Source organism: Scomber japonicus, chromosome 10 (assembly GCF_027409825.1).
Source record: "Scomber japonicus isolate fScoJap1 chromosome 10, fScoJap1.pri, whole genome shotgun sequence".
Lineage (NCBI taxonomy): Eukaryota > Metazoa > Chordata > Actinopteri > Scombriformes > Scombridae > Scomber > Scomber japonicus.
This window is the reverse complement of record NC_070587.1, coordinates 10,762,120-10,776,770: the sequence shown is the minus strand read 5'-3', so window position 1 is coordinate 10,776,770 and position 14,651 is coordinate 10,762,120. Positions and strand designations below refer to the sequence as shown.

Genomic DNA, 14,651 nt, shown 5'->3' with positions numbered 1-14,651 from the left:
ATTGACATAAAGACTTGAATGTAATGAGTTATTTTTTGCTCATGTACTCTGTTATATTTTCAGTTTTATTGCCTTTTAAACCATCTGATGTTATACTGTATGTGTCTTGTTATGAGCTACTTGAAAGATAATCTTTTAAATACATTTTTGCGCAGAAAGAGAAGTGGATTTTGTCCCCCATCATTTACATTGTAAGTGTCCTATAAGGCATCTTCTAATAGTCATCTTCCAAGGGAAAATCTGTGCTCCTCATTGAACTCACGGTATGGAAGATGGCATTGAGGCCGCCTTCGAGCGAAAGAAGTCCAAGTACTCAGAGCTGGCTGCTGAGTGCAGGGAGGCTGGTTGGAAGACTACCATGTACCCAGTAGAGGTTGGATGCAGGGGCTTTGTGGGGCTGTCAACCACACGCCTCTTGAGGGAAGTAGGAGTGACCGGAGGAAAGCTGAAGAAGGCAACAGAAGAGCTATCAGAGGAAGCAGAGAAAGGCAGTTTTTGGCTCTGGTTGAGGAGGAAGGACAAGTGCTGGGGAAAGAACACCTAACCCAAAAAAACAGCCGCAGGGGGTCAATACCTATCAGCTGCAGGGGGTGACTTTATTGTGGACTGGCTAAACCGCACACCCTTCTCCCGTCATGGAGGTAACTTGACTTCTAACTCACAGAGCGTGGCTTACAGCAAACGTGATGACGCAGCAGGAATCGTGGTCGTACATTTATGCCCCCTCGTGGCAGAAACAGAACATTGCATGTCATCAAACTGTAGAACAATCACATATCACATCACAACCGACTACACATAAAATAATGTCTCTTAACACTCTATTATTATTATTATTATTATTATTATTATTAATAATAATGAATGAATCTCAGTGAGTTTATAACAATTGTTATTGCGAGTGAAACTTCTAAAGACATCTCAGTTGAGATGATGTTTTGTGTTAATAAGGACCCCAAAAATATCTACTACTACTACTCTTACTGATGTTTGCAATAGTCATGCAAAACAGCAAAATTAAATTCTGCGCATGTAAAAAAAAAAAATGTCCCTGGCTAGGTGATCTGGGCTTAGCCCCAGATCCTGTCAATTCCTAAATCCGCCCCTGTTTCAATACGTCTAGGAACCTGACCATGAGCCGTACGAACCTGACGAATGTTTTAGGAATGAAAGCGAGAAAGCTCCAATAACCTGAAGAACCCAGTCTGTCCAGCGGGGGCGCTGTGGTGCTGCTGTGACCTGTCGGCGCTGTCTGTGATGTGAACAGTCAGACCATAATGGCGACTGCTGGGACAGCAGACTCGGGATCAACAGCCCCGACAGGTAGCTAGCTGTTAACTCTTACTCCTTTGTTGTCTTTAAAAAACACACAAACAGATATGTGTGACATCTTGGTGGCGATGTGAGGGGTGAGATGCGGTCATTGTGGCTTCTTCGTGTCCCGGTTAGCCTGTTAGCTAACTAAGCTAGCATCGAGGCTCTCCTAAAAAATGGACCAAGCAGCGGTTAGCTTGTTTAGTTACCTACCTAGTTATTAAACCTTTATTAATGCCATTGTTAACTCCAGCAAGGTTTTGGGGCAAGCTAAAACAGATTATATAGAGTTATTAATTGAGATCAATAATACAAAGAAATGACTTAATTCTCCAAACCACGTTGGCTCAAGTGGTGTGTTTTGTTATCAAACCGCTCATTTCGTGAAGTTCCTTGGTTATTGAAGTGTAGCATTAAGTTAGCTGGACATAGGAACTGAAACGATTAGGTTTAACAGGTAAATATTGCTTTATTGTTTGGTAAATAAATGTGAAGTTAATGGTTAGTTGTCCTCTCGTCTTCCTCGTCTGTCCCCCCTCCTCTTCAGCCCCGTCTGTATGTCCAGGTTCGTGGTAATGTTAGCAGTAAAAAAACATTTTACTATCAAGTATCTTCAACATTATGTCCCCCAATCAGCTGCTTTCCAAGCATTCACTGTATAGGCGGTGTGTTATCAAAATTAATTAATCTTAATGGTCTTCTACATGTAATGTTTATCTCGTTAATGACCTGGCTATCTGCTCAGCTGATAAAAGGCTGCTTCTCCAGGATCTCGTGTTTTTATTCTGAGTAATTTAATGTAGGTATTGTACTTTGTTATGGTGTGTATGAGATGTATGATGTGTAGTAATGTTGAATTATTTGGTGTTGTACAGCAGCAGCACTGTGCACAAGGCACATTTCTCTCTGGGACAATAAAGTCTTCTGTGAATATCAGACTTAAGTATGGGCGACTTGATCATGATCTCTCTTGTTTCTAGTGGCATCACACATTTATTGTCTGGGCACAGGACAGATGAGAGGGGTGTTGCATCTTGTTAATCCATTTGGTTGTTTGGCACTTCCCCTGTGTACAGAGGAGTTGCTGTTGCCTGCGTAGCCACCCTGTCTGAATCAGGGAATAAAAATAGTGACTTCAACACGCTCTTGGCTCCCACATGGCTGAGAGCCGGAGACTGTACACATACAAGATACAGCTTTCTGTCAAATACACACACACACACACACACAACCACACAGACAGACACTTGAGTGACAGTAACATAATGTGGTTTCTGTACTAGTCCTTATTAGCCTTGTTTCCTAATCGGGCCAAGAACCAGTATATTTATGGAGTCTTCATAGACAGAAAATTATGTTAAGAGATTGTCCATGTCCCATATTCTTGCTTAGTGCAGGCTGCAGGCTACATGTGAATAAGGCTGGCAGGGACTTGTTTAGTATACACAGAGGAACAGATGGTTTGCCTATTGTCTTAAGTCCAGCCACTGACAAGCTAAAGTCATTGTTAAGTAATTAGGTTAGTCTCATTTCTACCCTAAATCTCCTGCACAGCATGTGTTATTATCAAGTCATATGATGACGCTGAAAATTGTAATGTTTTGAAATGGACTGCAATTTATGATCATTTTTATAACTAGTTGCCAATAATTTTCTTTATCGATTAATTAATCACTTGGTCGGTAAAACATCAGATAACTGTGGAAAATACCTATCACAATCTCCTATAGCCCGAGATGATCACAGTCTGAAACTTAGATATTCAATTTACTGTTATGTAAAGACAAGCAGTATATTTTGACATTTGAGAAGTTAAAACCATTAAAGGCTGATGCTTAAAAGAGGACTGAAGTGATTTATCAATTACCAAACATTTTCTATTGTGAACATGCAAATATGAATATGTAATATGAGTGTAATTCTATTAATTGGAGTAATTTACTTTACTTTTTGTTCTCATACTTAAATACTCATGCATTATAAATTGGCACAGTGTTGCTCCTTGCCTAGGTTAAGCCATTTAGGCTAACCATGTCCTGCTCCACAGATATTAGGACTCAGTTCTGGAGGAGAGCATTTCAGCGAGGTACTAGCATGGGTGTGTGTTTCTGTGTGTGTGAGCAGAAACTGCATGAGTAGTGATGTTATAGTGTGTTGTTTTACATAATAAGAGGGAATGTGGGCAGAACGATGCTCATTGTTTCCCGGTGGATTGCAGCGTGTCCCTGCTAACTGAAAAGAGATGCATGGCATTCAGTGATTCTGCCATTATCATTAATACTCCCTCCTTTCTTTGGGTTGAAGTGTCCTCTTACTGAGTGTCGTCTGGATTCAATCTGCTGATGAGTTTTTTCACACGCAGGATTGTTACTACAGGTGTATAATCTCGCCAGCATCCTTTTGTGTGTATATATTGACCTGTGGCACTGCAGCATTGAAGTAGCTGTTGCCATTGGTTACAGGCTAGAGGTGCTTACAGAGTGGGCGAGAAAGTAGGTTTAAACAGCAAGTTTATGTAAGGACACAGGAAATCATGTCGACGTTTTCTTTCATTTCAGTTGTGTGCTTTTCTTTCAAAACTACTGCGTGCTGTTTTTGTCATTGTGCTCACCCAGGAACATGGACACATTTCACTTTCTTTTTTTTTTTTTTAAACTGTGGTTAACCAGACGTGTTTGCCTCAGGGCTCAAAATTAGCAGCCAATGCTCGTAAAATATACAAGTGGCTGGTAGATTTCCATAACCCACCAGCCAGTTATGTAGTCATAACGTTAACATATTAGATTTAATGATAAACACAAAGTTACTGTGAGATACAAAGTAGGCTGTTGCAGAAAGAGCTAGAAGTGGTACTGTTTTTAAAGAGAGGTGGTGATTGTAGACACATGTCCTCAGGGGCCAGATGAATCTGGAGCAACCAGCTCAAGGGAGAAGCAGCTCCAGTTCACGTAGAGCTAGTGGTATCGGGAGCAGCAGTGAGTAACTGTGGCCACATTTAGGTCTGGGCTCATCATTGGCCTTATACTCATCATCCAGTGCTGGAAATAGCCCTGCTAATTAACCAGCAGAGGGATCATAAACTGTCACTAACAAATTCTTCCATGTTAAAAGCTGCCAATTCAAAGACTTCAAAAGTTGACTCTGGCTGCATGGGTTGACATTTACAGGGGCGTCATGTACTTGAGTCAACAACAAAGAAATATGCGTTTCCTTAATTCTTCTATTTTTTTTCCTTCTACATTCTTAAGAGTCTTCCTTATGTTTTAATTTCCAGTTTTAACTTGTGTTTTTGTCTTTAGGGACCAGCGGCATCATCAAAGTGGCCCCTCCAGAGGTAAGGATCCCAACCACTGCGTCACTAAATTGACAAAACACGACTGCATTACAGCCCAGAGTAAAGCAAATGTTGTTCCAGTCAACTCTCAAGAGAGAAGAACATGTTTAGAGAGTTCAAGCCTGCATTCACGCAGTCATCAGCTTGAGACATCCGTCACTAAAAGCTCATTGGGTTTTCATGGAAGTAAGCGAATGGCCTTTGTTTGGTACAGGTGAATAAATGCCTGAGAAACACGAGGACAGCAGAAGACAACAGTGTCTTTTATTTTAGGAAGTTTGTGTATAATGTCACTACTAGCTCTAGTAGACTAATAAATAAAGCTAAAATAATGTTACAATAAACTGCAGAAGCTGTCATATTTTATTTAAAAAAATAGTGCCATGGAAAATCTTAAGAATATCAATAAAAGTTTAAGGCTATTTGTTATAGGAATGGAAATTTAGGTAAAAACAGAGAAGCCAATGTCCACCCAATTTGTCTGTGTTGCAGTCTGGCTCCATCACGTCTGTCTGAGACGCTCTGCTGTTTTATTCTAGGCTGTGTAACAGTGTCCACCGGCTCCGTGAACAGACCGTCCAACCCACTGCTCTTTTCTCCAGTCCCGCTATCTCAAAACATTGGGTCTATTTATGCCAGAGCAGGAATGTGACACAGCCAGATCCTGCATTATTTACTAAAGCAGAAAAAGCGGCAGAGAACATAAACTGAGTAGACATGAGTATTGGTCACACATAGACAACTGGCAGTATTTCATTCACTTCATCTGCCACACAAGTTGACCTTCAGTGAGAGTTCAGCAACTTGTCACCTGAGATGATGGCCGTGTGAGCACGAGATATGGTTGTCACGTGAAGATGTTTAACCCACTATGGTCTAAAACTTGAATACATCTAGATCTTTGACTTCTGTTTATGAATGCACCTCAGGTTGTATTTATTGTGGAATGTTTTCCTCTCGGTCCCTCTCCCCAGATGCCGGGCTCCTCAGGCACAACGCAGAGTATGAAGAAGACTATTGGACACCGGGGTGTTGAGACCACCACAGGAGAGACCACCTATAAAAAGGTTAGAACAGTGTGAGGGGTCAGGGACACCAGTTTGTTGACAACTACAACACCATGCAGCAATATGCACACCGACATGTTTTGTGTTTATATTCTAAAAATAGTTTGGAAATTCCTCACACTCAGACACAAGTGAAACAACAGAAGTCAAACGTAATAACAATCTTTGTTCCAGTGCTCATTATTATTATTATTTTCTTTTTTATCCTCACAGACGACATCATCTGCCCTTAAAGGTGCCATCCAGTTGGGCATCACTCACACAGTTGGCAGCCTGAGCCAAAAGGCAGAAAGGGATGTTCTCATGCAGGACTTTGTGGTGGTTGAAAGCATCTTCTTCCCCAGGTTGGTAACAGAAGTCATAATTGAGTGAATGTATTGAGTTTGTGGTTATTTTTGTGTTTCATGTATATTCTCATCATGGTCTTTCTTTCTCTTTCTCTCTCTGATTTGTTTCAGTGAAGGCAGTAACTTGACTCCTGCTCATCACTACAGTGACTTTCGTTTTAAGACCTACGCTCCGATCGCCTTCCGTTACTTCAGAGAACTGTTTGGTATTAGGCCAGATGACTACCTGGTTAGTACTTACACCAAAAAACACACGCTGCCATATTTTGACTTAAGACACTTTCCACAAATGTATTTTGTTTAATGATTTAGTTCAGCCTTTTAGTGAGTGTGACCACCTTTTGAGACTGAAAATATTGTGCACATGGTGTCTCATCTAATATTCTGCAGTGCTTTGTCTGCAGCGATTCAGCGTTTCAATCTTGTGATTCAGTCGTCCATTTTATGCTCTGATGGAACAGATATGCTCATATTTTAATCAATACAGCTCTCTACACAGGCTGCGTATCAGCTTGTATCTGCTCTAAAACAGCAATCCAAAGCTTATTTTTTATGCTTCTCTCCTGTTTTACATGTGTAACTATAGTGATTGTTAGGGGTGTGACGAGATCTTGTGCCACGCGACAATATTTCTCGTCAGCGAATTTTGTCTCGTAAAGCTATAATTAAGGGGCACACCAAAAAAAAGGTAAAAAAAAAAGACGATCGGTTTTCTATTGCTCATTTGCACTTCATGTCACGTGTGGATCATTAACCTTGTTGTAGCTTCTACCTGCTGAGAAGATCTCAGTCAGCAGTATGAAATGAGGAGAGCAGCAGGTTGACCTCAGGTCTCTACACTGAGCCTGAGGTAGGAGGAGCGGAGGAATCTAGTGCAGCTATCGAAGCCTGATGATGCAAAAAGTAAAATGAGTCACACTACCAAATTATAACACTATTTATATGTTGTTCTACTTGTGTATTTATGTGATACAGGATTTGTGCAATTTACTTTTATTCCTGTGATTTTTTTTATCAGCAACATGTTATAATTTGTGATAATTGGAAAGACTGGCTACTGTGCTGACACTAGATCCTCATGAAGGCTTAGTTGGACATAAGCCTTTTCTCCTCTGTTTCTTCTTCTGCTGACAGTTTACCAACATTCAGAAATTATTCTGTACATCAACCACACTAACAAAGTCATTTGGTGCCCGACCCCCCGATTTAAAAAACACTTGTTTCGTTTAATGAGAGCTCTGTATGCCCACGTGTGCTCTGGTTTGACTGGATGCTGATGCACTCTTCTTTCTCTTGAAGTACTCTCTGTGTAACGAGCCACTGATCGAGCTGTCCAACCCCGGAGCCAGCGGATCCCTCTTCTACGTCTCCAGTGATGATGAGTTCATTATCAAGACTGTTCAACACAAAGAGGCAGAGTTTCTCCAGAAACTCCTTCCTGGATACTTCATGGTAAGAAAGTGGGCGTGTGTTCAGTATGACTGATGATTATTTCCAACTATAATCATCAGGAGAGTAGGAGGTTGAATGAGTGGGAGCTGTAATCATGTTTTTCCAATTTAAGTCTTCTAATCTTTTTTCATCCTCCTCTCTAGAATATAAACCAAAACAAGCGCACCCTGCTACCCAAGTTCTATGGATTGTACTGTGTTCAGGCAGGGGGCAAGAATATCCGTATTTGTGTGATGAACAATCTTTTGCCTCGGATCATCCCGATGCACCTCAAATACGACCTGAAGGGCTCCACCTATAAGAGACGAGCCTCACCTAAAGAAAGAGAAAAGGCTGTTCCCACATACAAAGACTTAGACTTTATCCAGGACTTGCCTGACGGCCTGCTGCTGGAAGCAGACAACTTCAATGCTCTGTGCAAGACTATACAGAGGGACTGCTTGGTGAGTCAGAGAGACACTTGTTTTTCATTGACTGATTTTTATTCAAGTATTGTGGACTCATGCCTCTCAGCCCAAATGGCATTACAGGCAACATTTATATGCATTGTTGAATATGCAAGTGTATTAAAATTCCTAAAGAGAGCTCAGATAGTACACCAGCAGAATAGATTATCAGTGTGCCTTCACATTACTGCCAAAAATACATAGAATCAAACTTTCTGAACATCAAATCTTGATCATCGCTGTGCCGACACAAATGTGCAGGAATACCAAACGTATTGCAGAGAGAGTCACTTTATAGATCAGCTTTATCCAGTGATGCCAGTGACACAGTGGAAAGATTTGAGCCTGTCGGGTACCAACAAATATTATAAAAAATGGTATTCTGCAGACAGGTGGACAGACTAAGCAACAGCTATGATAATCACCTTGGATAAGGTGAAGCTACTGATAATGAGTTCTTAACTCCTAAACTTATAATTTTCTGTTTCTCTTAAGGCAGTTCTCCAGACTGTTTGTTGCTTAGTATTGAGCTCCAGCACTGCTGGCAGTGGAGGGATAATCAACAGGAGTCTAGTGTTCAAGAGATGACTCAAGCTTGCATGACACTGCGAACTAATACTTTGTTTACTTTGAGGGATGGTATCTTTTCAAATGATGGTAGTGGCCGGTGGCATTTGTTATTTCTGTTAACACAGGATAACTTCACGTTCTGTATGATTTAGCTCATAGCAGACACTGAATGTTTTTTCAGTATTGTGTTCCATCACAGGATAATCCTTCTTTATATTTGTTGAGTCACTGTTACTTTACTTCTACATTTACGTTCTTCTGGTCTCAATACACCTATCAACACTTTTGTATGATTGTCTCTGGTAACCCAACCAGCACAGCCACTCTGTCAATCTGTTGTTGTGACTGAGTGTGTACTATTTTAAAAGTGAACTTTTGCTGTCTGGTCAGGTATTAGTGTTGCTCATCAGTTTTTACTTCATAGTTATCAAAATTATATTCATAGACTACTCATATCTTATCTTATACAGCACCACTAATACCCTTCTTAGATGGTACAGGCATTGTGTTGGCATTATCCCAGTCAACATTTTGTGAGTAAACTTGAAGGGTTTACCACTGTCCACTAAAAGGTTGATGCAGCATGTAGTTTTAGACATTTATATCATTTTAAAAGTTGTGTATATTTGTGTGTAAAAGTTTGCTAGTATTTCCTACTATTGTACCATCACACACCTCTATTACTTCAATCCTCTCTGTCACTGTCTTCTTCAAACCATTAAATGAATAGAAATATAAAAAAGAAACCTCACAAAAACACTTTGAAACTGTGTTTTAAATTTCATGTCATGTATTTGTGTGTATTTTGCAGCTCTTGCAGAGTTTCAAGATCATGGATTACAGTCTCTTAATGGGCATCCACAACATGGACCAGGCCTGTCGAGAGCGGGATCGTATCGGGGGTAATTCAGGGGACAGTGGGGGATCAGAGGGAGCAGTGACCCCAGATCAGCGCCGGCCACAAGCCCAGAAAAGTCTGTACTGTACAGCTATGGAGTCCATCCAGGGAGAATCTCGGGGAAAGGGAGCTTTGGATTCAGAAGATCAGTAAGTCTGGTGGTTAACCAACGACCAGAAGAGCTGCGTTTGAACTGCAGTGTTTGTTTGTAGCCTAGTCTGTAACAATTCAGTGATCTCTTGTTTTTGCTCTGGCCTTGTTCTTCCAGCATGGGGGGTATTCCAGGTCGTAACACTAAAGGAGAGAGGTTACTGATATACATCGGCATCATTGATATTCTGCAGTCCTACAGGTTGGTGTCTAAAAGCATCAACATCAATTCCTCATATTAAAATTAATTTTTAATTCTTCCTTCCTCGATTATGCACTTTCTATCTTGCATTATTACATTTTATTATGTCTTACTCTTTAGATTTATTAAGAAGTTGGAGCACTCATGGAAAGCCTTGGTCCACGATGGGGTAAGAGCCAACACACCAATTAAAGTATCTTTAAGTGTAGTGGCTCACAGTGAGATGTGTGGCTATGAATTGAGTTAATATGAAAATCTATTTCTTGTGGTACTAAGTTTTGATTGCATCTAGACTTGAGTACCTAATATCAGACTCTAATAGTTCTGTTGCTGTTTTAATTGTAGGACACAGTCTCAGTTCACAGGCCTGGCTTCTATGCAGATCGTTTCCAGCAGTTCATGTGCAACACAGTGTTCAGGAGAATTCCACGTAAGTTTGCAAATGTGTTACTTTTTAAATCTCCTGAATGGAAATGAGTATCCTGATGATCTCACAGCATAGAAAATACAAGCGGAAAAGTCTTTCCATTCATTCATCATTTCTACTTTTATGTCATCTTCAGTAAAACCATCGCCATCTAAGAAGAGCCGTGGTGGAGGTCCGGGGGGTCTAAGGAGGGCCCCCACCCTGGGAGGTCCGACCCCACTCTCCAACGCAACAGGACAGTCAGCTGTTGACTCCAGACTAGTCTACCATAGCCACTTTAAAAGCACAGACTCAGAGGCTGACAGCGGTAAGAACTGAGGCATCACAAAGTAATCAGAATATGAAGTCGGTCTGTGGTTTATCATATCCACATCCTTTCCCATAGCTGTGCTCATATTGGAGGTATTGGTGTTGAAATTTGCAATAATCCTGTTTCCTACTGATGAATTGCGTTCAGGGGTGCAGTTGGGCAGACCAGATCTGGTTCCGCGGACCCCCCCGCTGGTAGAAAACTCCGCTGACTGTGAGGCCAACCTGTCTACCTCATCTCTAGGCAGCACAGGAGTTCCCTCCACTTCTCCCCCCCTACGGTAAAAAAACCCCCCCAAGATAATAATACGTGACTTTTATTCTTCCATCTCACTTTCACACAGTTTTAAACTAATCTGCTCTGAATTTGGTCTTTAGGTCTGTAGGGGTGGAAGTGCACAAATCGGCCAACACAGACCACGACCAGGGTGCTTCCCACAGGTACTGGTTGTGCATAGACAGCAATTATAGGTCATAAAAATAACAAGCTGTTTCTCTCACGTGTCTTAGTCTTCTTGTCTCATTAATTCGCTTTGTTCCAGTTTGGGGGCAGAAGAGATTGGAGATAATGCAGACAACCTATCTGGAAATGAAGATATAGTTTCTCTATCTGACATCATCCCTGAGACCAACATCTGTTTTGTAAGTCTCAAAAATCATGCACGCACAACACTACTAAAACCATGATGTTGGAATAAGTAAATGAATGTTTATTAGTTGTACATTTCTTAATCAACTGTATAATCTTGGTATTGGTTCACAGTAAAAACTGACACAGTGCCATCTGAAGAAGAGAAGTTTCTGGAAGAGATGAGATGGGCGGAAGTAAGGATAAAGAGAGTGAAAGTCACCCGCATCCACTGTGGAACCTCCGTTGCACCTCTGTTGTTTTCTCAGCCCTACACTATATACAGAGGACGCTGGATGAAGCAGCCAGGTGGAGTGGAGGTTGTGGCGAAGCAGAAGGAAGTGGTGGGAGTGGTGGGAGCGATGCGCAAACACATTCGTCCACCCAAAGCCCAAGTATCTTTTTCTTTAAACACCTGGAAAAAAGGCTCATGACCTTGAATTGGCAGTAGCTCTGACAGCATTACATTAAATTAAACTGAGCTTTTTTTTCTCCATATATACGTCTGTTCGCTGCGATAACATAATCCTAACAAAATGGTTAGTCATATGTTGTAAAAAGCCCCAACCCCCAGTCACCAGTAGAAGACGAAGAGTCAGTCATCCCACTCACTTTTTCACAGCATGAAGGGATGCGAGTGGGCACGGGAACACAACACACTTAAGAGCACATGAAGAGTTCAGCCTACATTTGTAGATTTTTTTTTTTCTTTTTCTTGCGCCGTGTCTAAGTGGGTTCACATTTCCGTGACTCACACTTGAGTGTTCCTGTTACCACACATCCATTTCCACTCGGCAATCCTCATGAGTTAACGGTGGTTCTCTCATTTGTCGACAGAAATCGTTCAAATCAACACCTGCTGCTGTTGACTCTGCAATCACGTATGCATTTTCTCTCACTGATTGTAGATGTGCAGTATTTGTTTGAAAGCAGATTCTGAACCAGACGTATACGATCATTTAGTCTTTATAAATTATTCTGCTGGAAGCCATGGTGGTGCTGCAAAGGTCAAACTAGATCTTGCCACTGCTGAATGTACATTACTATGTTTTTTCTTTTTCTTTTCTTATAGAATGTGTCTTATTAACATGGCAGACCACAATGTGCAGCCCTGAAAATCTCCCCCTCTGACGTGACCATATGTGCTTAAGTATAAAAGCATACAGAGAGAAGAGCTGTTGACAGTGTTGCTGGCCAGTAGATGCTGTTACATGAAGTCATTGCTATTAAGTTAATAGAATGATGATCATTTCCAGCTACTGTCACGTGTCTGTGCCTTTACATGTTTTGTCCCTCCTCTAACACGGGATATATAACTGACATTGTGTTGTTTTTTTTTTAAAAGGTTAGTGCTCTATTTGCATATAGAAACCTGCCTTATCACTACAGCTGAAGTCATCAAACTGCCATTTGTATGTCTGGATCAACCAAACATTTGTCAGGGTTTAAAAGAATTTCAGAGACTTTTAACACAAACACTATAACAATCCCTTTTAGTTACCTTCTCCTGACATCAGACAGTAAGGATGTCTGTCTTCTTTATTAATAATTTCTGCTGGTTACAGAAATGACACTCACCCCCCCCCCCATCCACTCTTGGACCAACATTATTAACCATGTGTATAACCAATTTTTGTATTTTTTTTGTATGTAGTCTTACTGAGCTTTTACTTAGCTATTCATAAAAACATCTGCTTTTGTGTTTTCATGAAATGTTTTGTGTTTATCTTATTGTTTACCACACTAAACAAGTTCTCGAGGTGGCTGGCAGAAAGTAGTGATTTCTGATACTGACGTTTTTAATCACTACCAGTGGCTGTAGCAAATCTGAAGATCTTATTCATCATCTCATCAAATGTTAGGCACATGTGGTCTATACAGCAGAGAGGGGGGAGGGGGGATGAAAGTTGTGGATACAGAAAAAAGGAACATTTTTCATTGTTCATCAGCGCACAGTTGAAGATTTAGGACTGAGTCTTTTGTATTATGAGCCAGTCACGGCACCAAAGAGAAAAGCAGAGGAGACAGGTGAGATGTTCAGAATCCAGTATAGTCATGAGAATGAAATTAGACACCTGCATGGACTGATATTTTGTATATGGTAATAACACTGGGTTGACCTGTGTTTTTAAAGGATCTATTATTAACTGGATGTTTTTTTGTTTTTTTTTTTGTTTGTTTTTTTTGCTAAATTGTTTAATGTCTGATAAGCTGTATCTGACACAAACCCAGTCCCTGTAAAGATTTTTTTTTTTTTTTTTTTTTTTTTTAATTGAATTGGTTTACCACGTGGCCAGAGACCTTTGAAGATTCACCACCACATTCCTGTGAAATTCATGTTTAATTCACTACATGTGTTCTAGCTAGAAGAACCCCTCTGTTACAATCTGTCTAGTTGAGAAGATGTACTTGAAATGATGTTATTTCTGGTATTACGCTGAAACTTCAAATATTGATCATTTCAAGAAGATCCATTTCAAAGTTATATTCTTTTGGTTGAGAGAGAAAAGGCCACCAAAGAAAAACACTCCAATGATCCTGACTATTTCAGATTACACAAATCCAGAATATATTTTGTGACAGATGTGTTACGTTTGCAACTGTTGCTGACCTGTTTTGGGTTGTTTGTTTATTGTTGTTTTGGTTTGTTTTTAATGGGTGGTACAGTGTAATTGCTGGATATTGCAGTTATGTACTACACCATGGCACAAGTGAAACATAATCTTTAGGTGCTTAAATGTCAGTGCACTCAGTGTAGACACTACAATATATTTGAAGTAATGCAATATGAACCACAATCTGCCAACTTTCAGTTCAAAGAAGTATATTTATTAATACGATTGATTGCTGTAGGCTGAAATGATAAAGAGTTGTATCTTAGATGTTTGTATGTATACTGTATACTGACAGAAGGATGTCTGAAACTTTATAGCGTGTGTTGCCTATGAAGGGGGACTATTTGACAATTTCACTTTTTATATTTCATGTTTAGATTGTGATATGATAGATATATTCTCTCCATAATGATTCTGGGTTGTTAATCTCCCATGCTTTTCTACATGAATGTTTCACACGGCTCACAAGCCAATGTTGCTGGTTGTCCTATATGCTTCAATTACTATATTTTTACTGTGTATAAAATGTGTATATGTACATAGGAGTCACTGAAATGCCTTCTCATGCAATATGTGCTGCCTGTCCTTCCTGCCATGTTTCAGTTATGTGGTGGTGATGTTTTCATGTCTGATTTTAAAAGGATTAAACATATTTTCTAAATCTTGTTTTTTGGACTCTTTGTTACTGAGTATTATCTCGTGGGAGAAGGAGCAGCTGTAAGGATTTAATTTAACCTTTTATGGAAACAACATAGACACATTTTTATTCAAAGCAGAGTATTTAAGTGCATTTTACAACATCTCCAGAATAGTCATCAACCAAACTCCAGGGCTCTCCAGCTGAGCACATTCCCTGGGGTGAAGTTTTCATCCTTCACATAGGCTTGCATCG

The 14,651-nt window shown here is 40.3% G+C and overlaps 1 protein-coding gene across 1 annotated transcript; it reads left to right on the top strand.

Moving 5' to 3' along the window:
* The first annotated feature begins 1,266 nt into the window (after positions 1 to 1,266).
* Positions 1,267 to 14,414, top strand: LOC128366409 (phosphatidylinositol 4-phosphate 5-kinase type-1 alpha-like). Its single transcript, XM_053327116.1, has 16 exons — positions 1,267 to 1,323; positions 4,614 to 4,648; positions 5,623 to 5,715; positions 5,929 to 6,059; positions 6,174 to 6,291; positions 7,362 to 7,514; positions 7,658 to 7,957; positions 9,342 to 9,577; positions 9,697 to 9,780; positions 9,901 to 9,949; positions 10,126 to 10,210; positions 10,344 to 10,514; positions 10,665 to 10,797; positions 10,895 to 10,957; positions 11,059 to 11,158; positions 11,280 to 14,414. Exons 1-16 carry the CDS (start codon positions 1,278 to 1,280, stop codon positions 11,280 to 11,282), a joined length of 1,800 nt encoding a protein of 599 aa, XP_053183091.1. The 5' UTR covers positions 1,267 to 1,277; the 3' UTR covers positions 11,283 to 14,414.
* Positions 14,415 to 14,651: the final 237 nt, after the last annotated feature.